General features: G+C 33.0%; 1 protein-coding gene across 1 annotated transcript; it reads right to left on the reverse strand.

Annotated features, from left to right (window-relative positions):
- Window positions 1-4,332: 4,332 nt before the first annotated feature.
- LOC113397695 (juvenile hormone epoxide hydrolase-like) lies at window positions 4,333-11,992 on the reverse strand. The gene is made up of 8 exons (XM_026636128.2): window positions 11,903-11,992; window positions 10,319-10,504; window positions 9,000-9,227; window positions 7,050-7,214; window positions 6,210-6,395; window positions 5,434-5,596; window positions 4,824-5,058; window positions 4,333-4,668 (listed from the first exon to the last, which is right to left on the reverse strand). Exons 2-8 carry the CDS (start codon window positions 10,502-10,504, stop codon window positions 4,446-4,448), a joined length of 1,386 nt encoding a protein of 461 aa, XP_026491913.2. The 5' UTR covers window positions 11,903-11,992; the 3' UTR covers window positions 4,333-4,445.
- Window positions 11,993-14,846: the final 2,854 nt, after the last annotated feature.

The raw sequence follows: 14,846 nt of genomic DNA on the forward strand, positions 1-14,846 counted from the left end.
TTTAAAATTGAACCCCACGATAAAAAGATAAGATTGCTTTTATTATAAATGTCGTTACGACCTTTTATAATGCGAGTTGTAAAATTACTCTACAATTGACCACGTCGTTGCAATGAGATAATACACCTTCCATTGATAAGGTAATTGGGGGAACGGTTCAAAGATTTTTTTAATTGTTAAAGCATTTAAAATATTGATATTTAATAAAAAATGATAAGTGATTTTTTTATTATTTATAACTGGTAGTTTCACAAAAAGACCACCTGAATGTAAGTTATCACCATCGCCGCATCGTCAATCTGCCACAAAGCTTGAATGGTGCTTGAATCTATGATATTCACAATGGATTCGCGAAAAATCGACTTTTTAATGACAGCTAAATGGTTATTGGAACTTTCGAACAAATAAAATAAAATAAGGGTCTAAGGGTATTAATCAAGAAATGTTTGTTGTGCATAACACAGCAGAGCTATTAATAAATCACATGTTATGTTTGAGTCAAGTGTGTGTTTAACTCATTTGATTTAATAGTTTTTATAAAAAAACATTGGAGTGGAAAGGTATTGTTACGCACTGCAACAATTAGCTACTGCATAATGTATAATTATCACTATTGAGTTCATATTCTTGTTTAGTTAATAATTACAGTACTTATAATGATTATTGCTTCAGAGTCCAGCGTCGTATACCGTACTCTAATAAACTTCTGGCGTACTGTCAAATCTATACTAATATTATAAGTGTATGTTTAATATGTTTGTCTATCTTTTGCTCTTTCACTTGTCAAAAACTTGAACCGAATTGGATTTTTTGAAGTAAGCTTGATCTCCAAGTAAGAACATATTATACTTTTTTACGCCTATACCTTACGGTCACGTCCAAACCCTAAATCGCGAGCAAAGCCACACGCGAGCGATTCTACCGGCAAACAGCAGTACTCAGTATTGTTGTGTTCCGGTTTGAAGGGCGAGTGAGCCAGTGTAACTACAGGCACAAGGAACGTAACATCTTAGTTTCTAAGGTTGGTGGCGCATTGGTGATGTAAGGAATGGTTAATATTTCTTACAACGCCATCGTCTATGGGCGGTGGAGACCACTTACCATCAGGTGACCCATTTGCTCGTCCGCCTACCAATATCATAAAAAAAAAACAAAAATGATGAGATTTAAACATAGACAATTTTACTATTTTTTACTAAAGTGATATATTCCTAAAACTATAACATTCTTGACATTGAAGTCTAATAATCTATGAAAAATTACAGATTATACTACCCTATTCTATTATGGTTTAAAAATCAATCTGCAATTCAATTACGCTTCAAAATATTTTATTAGCTTTTTATCTTTAATCTCGAGCGACGCCCGGTCGCGTGGCGAGTGTTAATATTGTAATGAATATGTGTTCTATCTGTGGGAGAGGAGATTAAGTGCCTATGTATCACTGACTACCTACTAGGTTTTTTTATATGTCAAATATGTAGGTAAAAGTTAAATAAACCAACTGGTGGTAAATGGTTACCACTGTCCTTAGACAATGGTAATACAAGAAATATTCATCAATCCACCTAACTTGGGAACTACCTAAGTTGTTATGTCCCTTGTGTATTGAGCATTGCTGATTGGCGGTAGAATGTGCGTGGGTACCTATCCAGATAGGCTTGCACAGAGCTCCACCAAGTAACAGTAAGAAGGTGGCTAACATTGTATCACTTTGTTGGTACTATTTTGATAGTCTTTAAAAATTTAGGACCAATATATTATACAATATTTTAAAGTGCTTTTAACAATTAGTAACGTAAACAAAAACAAGTAACGGCCTGTTAATGCTCCACTTCTGGGTCTAGGCCTCTTTTTCCTTTTGAGGAGAAGGTTCGGGTATATTCCACCACTCTGCTCCAATGCGGCTTGGTTGGTTACATATGTATACGCAACCATCGGTTAAGATGCACGCGTACTAACCACTGGGCCATCTCGGCGCTTTAATATTTGTCTTTAGTAATGGTGCAAAAATAAGCTAGATATAAAAGCGGAAAATGATTTAAATTCAGTTTGAAGATACAGCTACATTATTGTTGTATAGTGTTATAGATACTAAATGAAATAACTGAATTGGTTTTATTTGAAATCTCACAACTTTTTCCGACGGAAGCACTACGTCGCGAGACTTGAGTGCATTAAATTTGAATTTCGTGGGATAATATTTTATTGTTAATAACAGCCTGTAAATATTTAAAATTATTTTTTTATTTTAATCATCCATCTCCTATGAAATAAGAAGATCTACACTACTTTGACCAATATTTGAGATTTGAGATTAATATCAATATAATAAAAAATAGCAATAACGCGGCACCGTCGCACGCCATCGCAAACGTGTGAAAAAGATTTATAAATGACTTCCGATCCACCATGCATTATGGGATTTAAGTCAATAAGGGTGGAAATGTAGGGGTCGCAACCACTCATGAATAATATAAGGGATTGTCGACAAATGACTCCGGTGTCTGTAAGTGTGAGATAAAATTTAAAACAAATTGTATCAATATTTATTTTGATTATATTTTGTTGTGATTTTAATATTTTTTTATTTATTTAATATTTTGTAAATTACACTTGCTTTAAAAGTGTCAAGCGCAGACAATAACATGCATATTTTGAAAATAAATCTATTTATTATTTATTGAATTAACTTACAATCATATTTCATCATATTTCATCTTCTCGGTAGAATCTACATTCCGAACCGGTGGTAGCTTTACTTTAAATAATTTGTTAAATGATGATTCAAAAGTGCTTGTAAAAGCCTACTTGAATAAAGTATATTTTGATTTGATTTGATCGATTGCCGAAAACCTTGGATGATTGATTACAAAAATAAACATCAAAATAATAAGACATTCATTAGGGTTTTCGTTATTTATATTAAAATTAAACCGTCTTTTTAAATGTATACAATAAATGGGTCTAAAATTGAAATAGTAGAACCTCTTAAGTACTTGTAATAAACAAACAAATATGTTACTGCAATCATCTATAAGTTTCTAGTACAAATTATATTAACTTGATCCCTGTATCAGCCCCCGTCAGCGCATTATTGATTGTTCTTATCAACGGCGCACACTTGCCCCCGCCACACCCCTAGGGAGTAAACTGTTTGATATTTTGTTACTGTTACTCAAAAAGGTCGTATGTAACATTATATATGACACGCTAAACTCGTTTAACGTTGTTTGCTTGTAACTTTGTGGCGATCAGTTGAATGATAGAGTTGATGTGCAGATTGTGTGATTTAAAGGCCATTTATCGATAAATGAATAGTTTAAACCTGTCTCCAAGATAATACGTGTTTGGACGACCGCTTTTTTTTTTTAAATAAATCACATAATAGTGTTGCATATTCAGCCTTGAATCTTCGTTTAAGATCAACTGGGTTATGTCATGTCGACTCTTCTTATCATAATCTCCATCACCACCACCACCAAATTCAGAGAGCACAAGAAATCTCTTACAAGAGATCGTTTTAAACCCTGATTTTACAGTTCCAAAAAGTTATATGAAAGGAAGATTAACTTTTTAATCCTTAATTTTTCGGCTCTCAGTTAACAGATTAATTAGGAATTTTAAAAGTTTTAATATCTGTAAAATGTTGGTTTAAAAGGTTATGGTTGATTATTTTATATTTATTTGAGGAAAGCAAAAGAACTAATGGGCTGGTTAGTGGCAGGTATTCACTTAAGTCCAAATATCCGGTATATGCTGAAAAAAAATCGACTACTACCTGTATCATCGATGCGTTGCTACCCAAAGGAACTAACATGGTGTTGATGAATTAAAAAGGCTTTTGCCACCATCAACATTCCTATATCGATAATAAACAAGTGAATACCTACTTCTTGACTTTCAGGTAGGATAAATTATATTTCAAATCTTGGAAAAGAATTTACATCCGGTTGGTCGTTTTACGTTTAATACAATTCTGTAAAATGTGCACTCAAAAGTGCATTTAATGGTATACTTTGAATAAAGTATATTCTGATTTTGAATGTCAAGGGCTGGTGCCACGGCACAGATGAACATTTAGAAGAGTTCACTATTTCTAAATTATGTGTATTTGTCGTTTGCAGTTGAAACTCTTGGTTATTGACATAATAGTATTATCGGAGGCGATAATGGTGGTCGTTCGTCCAGATATACAGAATGAATTCAAAGGGTTTCATGCCACCATTCTTCACGGCCATATACGTGTCTACTGTCGTTAAGGGGTTCATTGGTTCGTCTGTCTTCTTAAAATAACTTTTAAAATAAATAAATAAGGAACATAAATTATATAATTTTTCGTTAACTTTTATATTTAACATAACAAAAAGTGTTACACCCCATCACAATTACAAAACAATTTATAATATATATATTTTTTACAAGGTCACGTCTTCAGTATTTAATTACAATTCAGTCTTAGTTTTATGAAAATCTCTGAATAATTTTACAGCTTTGAAGACATCATCAGCGAAAACTTTCGGCATTTCGAATGCGATGAAGTGTCCACCGTCATCTAGAACTGTGACTCCCAGGAGGTTGGAGTATTTATGCCTCAGGATGTTCGGTGGTTGGTAGAACAGCTCGTTTTTGGCTTGTAATGCCCATGTTGGTACGGATGTGGAAAATCTAAAAGAGATCAAGTTTAAGTGTCTTAATTATATTAGTCATGTTTTATCCTTAAAAGTCCGAGTGAGACTTTGGACAGGAATGATTATTAATACATTACTTTTAGGAATAATATTTTATATGTGATTTAATCGAGTTCATAAAACTGATCATACTTGTCTATACCAAGAGCTCGATTTTTATTGCTCATGTTTTCAGCATAAAGCCTCATCGAGGTGGTTATGGAGTTGCTTGCCCAGTAGACCATGAGGTTATCGATGAGCTGGTCCTTACTGAAGCGGAATGTCAGCCCTCCATTGACTAATGTACGATGTTCGAAGCGAGTCCAAGTTGAGAATTTTTCTAAGATGTAAGATAGAAGACCAGTTGGAGAATCTGATAGCGCCACTCCTAGAAGTATATAAGGTTAATTTAAAGAAAATACGGAATTATTAAATAGGGCAACATTAAAATCAAAATATACATTATTCAAGTAAGTTCTAGCAACTTATAAAGTAACCGCCGAATAGAATTCGAATTAAACGGTAACTATTCCTTACATTACACCAATATGCCACCAAGCTTGGGAGTTAATGTTATGTCCCTTGTGCATGTAGTTACATTGGCTCAATCACACTTCAAACCGGAACACAAAAATACTAAGTATTGCTGTTTGGCGGTAGAATATCTGATGAGTGGTACCTACCCACGGGGACTTGCACAAATCCCGCCACCAAGTATGGAATATACATTTAAAACTTTGTTATTTTGAAGTACTTTACTTACCAACTGTGTCAGGTTTTGTGGCTTGTAAATGCATGTATCCAAATTCCTCCATTAAGTACGAGAAGTATTTCCACAGAGGATACATTCTATCAGCCAGATGTGATTCAACTATAAGTGATGGGAAGAAAGCACCCGCTATTGTCTTCAAAGTGGAACAGCCGGTCTGTAAAATTTTACAACATTAGATGAGTAGCTTAGCTTTAGTACTTAGCTTTTTAATTTTAAATAGTAAGAGACACTGTAAAAAGGGGCCACTTAATGATAAGTGGACATTAAATTTCATGTGATACCCATCCTTACTTCAGCAATGCGTTACTTCTGTTTGATAATAAAATTAGTATGCTCATCTTCTATACATATAATGAAATTGGAGTGTCTGTTTGTATATTAAAATAACCGCTTTTTACTAAATGCATATGTATGCATACACGTTACCTATACCAAAATATTTTTTTTTTAAATATTTTTTTGTCTGTCGGTCTGTTTGTTCCGGCTAATCTTTAAAATAGCTGCACCGATTTTGACGGGACTTTCACTGGCAGATAGCTGATATAATAAGGAGTAACTTAAGCTACAACAATAACTTTTCTGTTAAATTCAAACGCGCACGAAGTCGCGGGCATAGTTAGTTTTCAATATTATTTATCCTGCATGAAAATCAACTTACTAACTCGGATATATTTAACCTTTTTCTAGTAATACGCCTCATTTAAGAATGATCTTTATCATGAGATTTAAATTGATCAACCCCCAAAGCTGAAATATTTTACTTTTACCTGTACAATTAACATATTTGAGTGCATTCCTAATATGTCATTCTGGAACATGGTTGCCATCTGGCTGGCAATGATAGCACCCCAGTCGCCTCCCTGGATGTAAAACTTCTTATGTCCGAGTCTGTTCATGAGGTTCTTGAAAATAACTCCGATTTGTGCAGAACCCAGGCCAGGACGAACTGTAGCCTGGAAATATTAATCTAATTTGAACTAATCATATAATACTGAAGCTTGATTAAGGTTTAAGCTCGGGCAAGCACTATTGTGTTTTATGCGTTCAATTTGTTTTTATAGTTCATTGTTCATGTCGTGTTCAACGGTGAAGGCATGTTACGACTGAAGTTCTGCTGCATACTTTCGATCGTAGTGAAGTAGCGCGCGCCTTATTCTCAAGAGATTATTTTGTCCAGCAATGGGCACATATGTAGGACCTAACCTAACGACATAAGTACGTTTAGTTTCATTAATTGATGCTGTACTTATATTATCTGTGTGATATTAGGTGTCGATATAAATATTAATATTCGTGATTTAATAGGTGGTTTCATTTTTAAGACAAATAGTTTTCAATATGCTCTCCCAGGATACCAATTAATACTTGTCTGTATAAATATTTATTCTTGTTAGTGTTGTGCTTGTTAGTGGTGAGCTACATGAGTGAAAGAGATAATTTACCATCGGACGACCTATGTGGTCGTTTGCCTTATCCAAATGAATAAAAAACTATTCTTAGCACTATGTATCAATATATATAACAGCTATTATGTATTTTAATATTTCATAAAAATCTTCATCAAAACGCTGCAGTTGTTTTGTAATCATTTAGACGGTTATACTTACATCTGAAAAACCATAACCGGGCAAGCTTGGGACAATTACTTCGAAGGCGAAATCATAACCTGATACTGGCTTAGTCAAGAGAGGTATGGCTTCATAGAATTCTCGTACGGAACCCGGCCAGCCGTGCATAAGAAGCAAAGGAACCACCGTGACACCTGGTTGGACCTGAAAGAAAAATTGGCTCAATATATATCGGTATGTATTATATATAAATGCACACCACTTTTGAAGTTCGTGGTGTGCAATAGATAACATTAAGCTTGTAACAAGATAAGGTTCTGCGGCCGGAAGTGAATATGTAATTATGTATCATGACTCTAACAAGTGATTGAATTATATTGTCTAGATTTTATTTCACGCAAAAGTGTGTGCGTAAGCACAGAGTCAGTTATGTCCTTATTCTCGTAACCTGATACGACCACTGTGAGATTATGTGAAGGCCAAGTTCGTTACGTGCTGATCTAAATCCAGACTACATGGTAAATGAATTTCGTAACAGAAGAACTCAGTAACTTTTACTAGTATTATCTAGATCGATTGGTCCTGAGAAACTGCAACCTCATGACCTTCCCATTGGAGCATCAAGGTAGGATTTTGGATTTTGGAATAAAAGCGTCTGCTATAGTCATAGTAACACATTTCATAAAATAAAATACTCTGACTTGGTCTTTAAAGAGCCAATATAATTTTTTATGAGTAGGTATAAGCTCACCCCTATTTACCCATTTGCTAAATAATTTAATTAATAACATAAATATTTGTATTAAAACGGCGTTATTTTTACATTACTTAAATAAAAATTATGAAAAGGCATACATAATAAAAGCAAAGGCATATAAAACAAGACACATTTTTTTTATTGTTTCTGTTCTGATTACAAAAAGTAGGGGTTATAAAATTGCCCTTTTAGTAATAGACCACTAAATTGTAATATGCTAACGATGTAAGTAAACAGTAAAGTTATGTTATAGTTTTTTTATTTAATTTTACCCAAAATTATGCAATAATTACGTTAAATATGAATATAAAAAATTTCAACAAAAACCACAATCATACGGGACATAAAAATATTGGTCATGAGTGAGAAACGAATAATAAATCAGTTAAGCGACTACTGCTCTAATCGTTCGTCGCTAACGAATAATTACAGTCAAATATTTCTGTGTGAAAATTACATAGTGTGCGTAAGTAGGAAGACACAAAGTGCCCCGCCTTCTGTTCGATAACGTGCGCAGACACGAGCGTTAAAAGTCGGTTTAGACTATTGTTAAGTACAGGAAAAATAGCTGAATATGTAAATATATGATCGTTGACAAAACTCCAAACGTTTTCAAGAATCATTCGCATCTGTATTAATGATTTATCAAAATTTTGAAAGTAGATATTTCCAAGTAGTACTCACAAGTATGGAGCTATGGTTCAGTGTACTTGGTGGTATGGCTTTCTTGTCTAGGTGGGTAACGACAACCATACATACTTAGTAGTGATGTGTTTGGGTTTTGAAGAGTAGTGAGTCAGCGTAACTACAGGCAAAAGGGATATAATGTCTACGCTCCTTGGCGCCTGCTTGGTGATTAATTAGTGATGTGAGGAATGATTAATATTTCTATCTGTAATTGTCTAAGCGGTGATGAGTCGATGACCTCTTACTTTCAAGGTGATCAACTTATCAGGTGACCAATATTCACCTACCCATTAAAGGGTACCTATATATAAGTATGTATACCGTCCAATCAGATGGGTATATTACCCACATAATCTGATTAAAGTGAACCTGTGTTTGTGTACAGACCCGCGTAAGACGTATCCGTAAGACGTAACCGAAATTGATCAGGATAACAACACACTACTTCATTGAGGTATTTAGCTTTTTTCCAAGATGAATAACTTATAATTTTTAAGTCAAGTTTTTTTTAACGATAATCTTATCTTTCTTATCTTATCACTTACTTGAGGTTTAACCCTTATGAAATGTATATTTAGACCTTGTATGTTAGTCTTATATTGCGGGAATTTATTGAAGAACTTCTCTCTATCTCCAAATTTGTATTCTTCCGACCAGTATTTTGCCCAGGGTTCGATTTCCTTCGAATTGAAGCCGTATTCGAACCCAATGCCTTCCAACGGTGGAACTAACTGGCGTTTATTTTGCAAACGATTCTTGAGGTCTTTTATTATCTGAAAATATAAATTAAGTTTATAATTATATAATATGCTTTTGAAATTGTGGCTTTGTCAACGGTCCATTTTTTTTGACAAATCTCTTTCAGAGATTAAGCTTATTTATAGGGACGAAGAAGTTATGTTCATATATTTGTGGTTAGGCGTATCTTTCGTCATCCATTCCATTATTACAAATTATAATTTGTAATAATTGATTTGCAAACACTCCTGCTTTAAATATTTTAAAAACAATCATTGTTAGTTTTAAAATCGACAAAACTAGAATGATGATATTTTAATTGGGGTTTATTTTTTAGGGTTTAGTCCTATATTTTTTTTAAATTTCACTAATAATCATTTTTGGAATTTAATCGAATTGGATGGTTTGTGACTACACCCGTAGACATCGAGAAAAGTAAAAAGTATTGATCTCTGTATCATTGAGTGGTCCCATCCAGAATTATAATGGATTAGCTTAAATCGGAATCATTAGATATACTACGCTAGTTTCTTATTTTGGCCAAATTTTGGTTTATAAGAGTAAATTGATAAAAAAAAAGGATTAAATGACGAATATGCAGAATACGAAAAGGAATTTTCCGAATATCGTCCGTGATAGAAAAGCTGAGTGGAAACAGACAATCACGTAGTATGGTCATAAAATGTTAAGAATTAAAGCTTTAAGGGTGTTTAAGACTAGATGATCCCGTTATATTTAAGGCAAGAATAGGTATCTTCTGTTAAGCGCGTGCCATACTGAACTGTATCGGTGTTTGCCTTCAGATATTATTTTTGTTTAAACGGAAGCCGATGGTCAATAGACAATTATAATAAGATTTGTAACAGAGAATATTATCTGGCGAATTAAATAAAAGGAAAGGCAAGACACAATCCTGTAATTGAAATGGTGGAAGTGTCACTACTAAATTTCTTACCGGTTGTTTTCGATAAAAGCAACATTTCGAATCGCTTGTAAAATTCTACTTGAATCAAGTATATTTCCTTGTTTTTTTATATTTTGGAAATAATTAATTTTGATATTTTGGAATTTTAGAGGAAAATACAGCGTGCCTATATAACTATTGATAACAGGTGGAATTACAGACCTCTTCAGTAAATTTTACTTGAAAAGGCTTGATGCTGGCATCTACTTTTCCCTTCGTATCCATAGGCCCCCACCATTCATTGGCATCTAACTGTGGAGGGGATTCGGGTAACAGCATTGGTAGAGCACACCATGTTGCTATACCGATTATGGTGATCAGGACAGTCAAAACAAGTAGCTTCCCCATCTAGAAAAAAATAAATAAATAACTATTATTTTATTTGTTCATTAAATAAGACTTAATTACAAATTCCAATATTATATTCTATTTTCAAAGCAACAATTAACATAAATAAGCTAATAATGAGCACGGGCAGGGCCCGCTGGATTGCAGTAAATAGGATCAAAAAAACTATTATATACATTATTTATTATGGGTTATTTATACATTAGTTTAAAATGAAAAACAAAAAGTCAATGTGGGCCACGTCTTCCAAGAAGACGACAAGCTCGAAGTCAAGCGAAGATCTGCTGATCTTCAGTAAAAATATAAAATATAAAAATGCCATGCAATGCAATTTTTATAAAATTAAAATGTAAAAAAGAGCCCGTGGATATTGTAAATTAAATAAATAAATAAAAAATCATTGACATCATCAATCTTGGGTCTTTGATGTATTCGCTATTCGCTAAGCATAACAATTATTTCCGTTAATACATTTAAAGCAAAAAATACTGTATGCATTATTTAAATACGAATGAATATTAATTTTGACAATGCACTTGTAACGAAGCGACATAGAACAAAAATATAGTTGCCGGAAATTCTAATTATTATTAATATAGACAATGGTAGGTGCTTCGCGCAGTTTGAGACGTAGGTATCAGTTGGTTGGAATGCACCAAAATCGACCTTGAATAACACCGGCGAAATGTTTTACACTTATACACCAAAAAAGATCATCTAAAATGACAAAGCGACGCCTGAACGATCTTCATCGGGTTATTCACAGCATTGATTGTAATTATGTTATTGCTAAGTCGGTATTGAAATATAACAAAATAAATAATTAATATAAATTAAAAGTTTCCAAAAATATTATCTTAGCGAGCGTCTTAAGTCGCGAAAGGAGTTGCTGTGCTTAATTTCAAGAATTCGGAGATCTCGTGATGAGTAAGTCAGTGGTCTGTGATCTATCACAATTAATGCGTTATCTAATCATATATTTTTTCATAAACTGCTGTTCATCCTGAGATTTGCCTTCAAACAAACTCAGATTTATATTATTAGTATGGATAAAAAGTATTCTTATTCTAAAGCACAATTGACTTCTAAACCACAATTGACTTCTAAACCCCTTTAAGAGTCTAACCAGTTCGAACGTAATTGAATAACGACCTACAACACGTTATAATATTAGTTAATTTAAGTGTGATGTATTCACACATACGTAATATTTATCTGATACAACTGTTTATTATATATCTTTACCAAAACATTCGGTCACTAATCACCTTCATTAAATTAAAAATAAAATACAAAGTAAATATATAAAATACAATGTAATTAAAATGATGATAATAATAGTGATATGTATTAAATAATCACAACATGAATGATAAAAATGTACAAATGTTTTCTTACCGCAAAACCCTCTTTATACTCCAACACAACCGTCTCGCTGCGCCGGCGCAGCTAACTAATCTAAATTGTTGTTTGTTGCGTTTGCGATTATAGTGGGGTTGCCAGCATAAATAAACCAGAATCTACTAAATTGAATGTTAAGATATTATGATTTTTTATTATTTGCTTGTGTTTCTTATTATAGTGTTGCCGTTAATGGAATAAGATTTTGTTTTTAAATTTTATATGAGAGCAGACTTGAAAATGGGCCACCTAATAGTGAGTGGTCACTAATGCCCTTAGACACTGGCGATGTAAGAAATATTAATAATCACTCACATTGTCAAAGCGCTGATATCCTTGGGAAGAGAAGTTATGTGATGAACTTTATAGCGAAAACATTACAATGAATATCTTTCGTTAATTGTGTTAATACCGAATCTAAATTGTTAAAAGGAGTTTATCCCATGGCCAAGCTGTTGGTCGTTGTATATGAGAAAAAATAAATAAAGGCGCAACAGATAAAACAAAAATGACGTGGAAAAAGATTACCTACTTCCGAAACTGGAAGAGTCAAAAATAATTGAAATTTGACAGTTAGTGTGGGTATCTCAAGGATCTATTCTTGGTCCCTTTCTCTTCCTCATTTATATAGATAACATGTCATGTCTTTTAGGTTATGAACACGATCTTAGTAGTATTGTTTGCTGACGATACTTCTTTAATCTCTCTGAAACTCTGGTTTAGTGTTAATAACCTACTATTAAATAATTAAAAAAACATGAAATTCTTTACTCCGAACGTAAGATATGTAAAAACGAATGCACTTATAATCGGGGAAGATTCTCAATATACATACAAATATGATATATATATATATGATTTTTATGTATGCAAAAACGTTAAAGATTTTTGCAGAAATTGTGACGTATATACCGTTAGCAGTACGAATAAACATAAATCTGTAACTACTATTACCTGATTACACGGAGTTAATAACTGTTTTGTGGGACAATGTGATACGCTTTTACAACAGAATTTTAAGAATCGTTAGGGAACCTATGTGTATTAAACAACATTACAAAGCTAATAATTTTTAGACGATTGCTCACCTTGGGAAAGAAATAAAAATAAAATTTTTATTTTTATTATTTCCGAACCGGTGGTACATTTTTGATAACCTTTGACTTTGTATATCCGTTGCACTCGTTGTTACACTGTTTCATCTTCAAACTGGCAACGTACCCAGATGAGCTTGCGCAAAGCTCTACCACCAAGATCGACACGAATTGTTTTAAAAATAATGTAAAATAACAACTACCTGACAACAAGCCTCCATAATAGATGCGCTTTACACTAAAAAATAATGAACAACAGTGCTGAATATAACAAAAATTAAATGAGGTGTATCTGTATCTTAGAACGCTCCCACAAAGTCTACTCGGAAAATTTACTCAGAATTTGATCCCTCGATTAAAAAAAGTTGTGAGGTTAATTTTTTTGAGATTTTGCGGTTATTAGAAATTGTAATTTTCGGTCAGTTTGCACTTGAAGGTACCCAATAAAAAATTGTTTGAAAATTAGTATAAAGAGTATGAGTAGATAATAATAAAATTACACATTTTGTTTAGAAATCAGGATCTACCATACCTATAATATGTGGGTTGTCAGTCGAGAGATTTTCAGTAACAGCCTGAACTTTGGCATTTGAGATTGCTTATACTCCCTTGCTTCGTAAAGCGTCTAAGACCGTTGGTCCTGGTTCTTTTTCTAGCCGTGTCAGATTTTCGATTCCGTCTGATTATGAGAGTGAACTTCTGTTTTCGTAGATAACGTGTCATGTGCGTTTGGCTTTCTCTTAGAATAAGCCGCCGTACCCAAAATCAGTGTGGAGGATATAATCGCCATTATAGCTTTGATGTGGCAGCACCTCAACTCCGAATCATTAAATAACTAAGAATAATATAATTGAAGATTATAATAGTAAATTTGCCACTAAAGAACCAGTGAAATTTTAACAATATTTGGCAGGGTTTAGCCGCGCTATCTATATACGATTATTGAGGTTTAAACTTATAATAGGTAGGAAAGGTAATTTGCAATGAAATCATTTAACAAGATCAATACTTTGTTATTCGAACTTAAATGTTTCTATTTATAAAAATGATAATTTTGTGTTCTTTAGCTAATTTTATTATGGTAACATTTTATTTTTTATTACTACTTCACCTTAAAACATTATCAGGTTAACAAATAATTTTGGTAATGAAATTAATCTTATAAACTTTTATACTCTTTTGATTAATCCAATAAATTGAATTAAGATCGAAATGATTCATCTAATTTTGGCTTGATTCTTATAGGTCTATTTTCAGCTATGTATGTTTCATCCAACTACTTATGGAGTGTCTTTCCTCATAGTCTAGTTGTCTTTGAGGTGGTCATTGCTGGAGCTAAGCGTTAATCCTCCATCGGCCTTCGCAGGATGTTCCCAGCGAGTCCAAGATGATTTCTCCAATACATTAAAAAGAAGATCAGCTGAAAGATCTGATAGCGCCTCACCTAGAATAAACTACGTAACATATAGAGCGCCATCTAGCGTTAGTTTTTAAGAACTTTAGGCGTAACATTCTTAGCAGAACTATAAATTAAAGAATACTACGTAGTTGACACTGAATTCGATAGATGGCATTAAAATTTTATGCAATATAGACGAGATACATTTTATGAGGCACGTTTATTGATTAATTGTTGAATTAAATAATAAAAGATAAAAGTTTTTCGATTTAAAAGAAAGAAGATTTAAAGATAAAAGTTTAAGATATAAATATAAGACGACGTCGACGATTATTTTGTTATTGTCGATTTATTTGATTATGGATATTATTTTATATTATGCTGCTAGGTTTATAATCAGACAGAATAAAGTGTGAACTCGTGAAAGTAAGTGTCTGATGCTCATTCA

Source organism: Vanessa tameamea, chromosome 23 (genome assembly GCF_037043105.1).
Source record: "Vanessa tameamea isolate UH-Manoa-2023 chromosome 23, ilVanTame1 primary haplotype, whole genome shotgun sequence".
NCBI lineage: Eukaryota > Metazoa > Arthropoda > Insecta > Lepidoptera > Nymphalidae > Vanessa > Vanessa tameamea.

What these genes read in the sequence shown, in the direction of transcription:
- LOC113397695 (XM_026636128.2), bottom strand. Translation starts at nt 10,504, where the DNA reads ATGGGGAAGCTACTTGTTTTGACTGTCCTGATCACCATAATCGGTATA. An exon ending in CCGGTTATGGTTTTTCAGAT is followed by an intron (nt 6,396 to 7,049) that starts GTAAGTATAACC and finishes TAATATTTCCAG; the next exon opens with GCTACAGTTCGTCCTGGCCT. An exon ending in CGAGCTCTTGGTATAGACAA is followed by an intron (nt 4,669 to 4,823) that starts GTATGATCAGTT and finishes GATCTCTTTTAG; the next exon opens with ATTTTCCACATCCGTACCAA.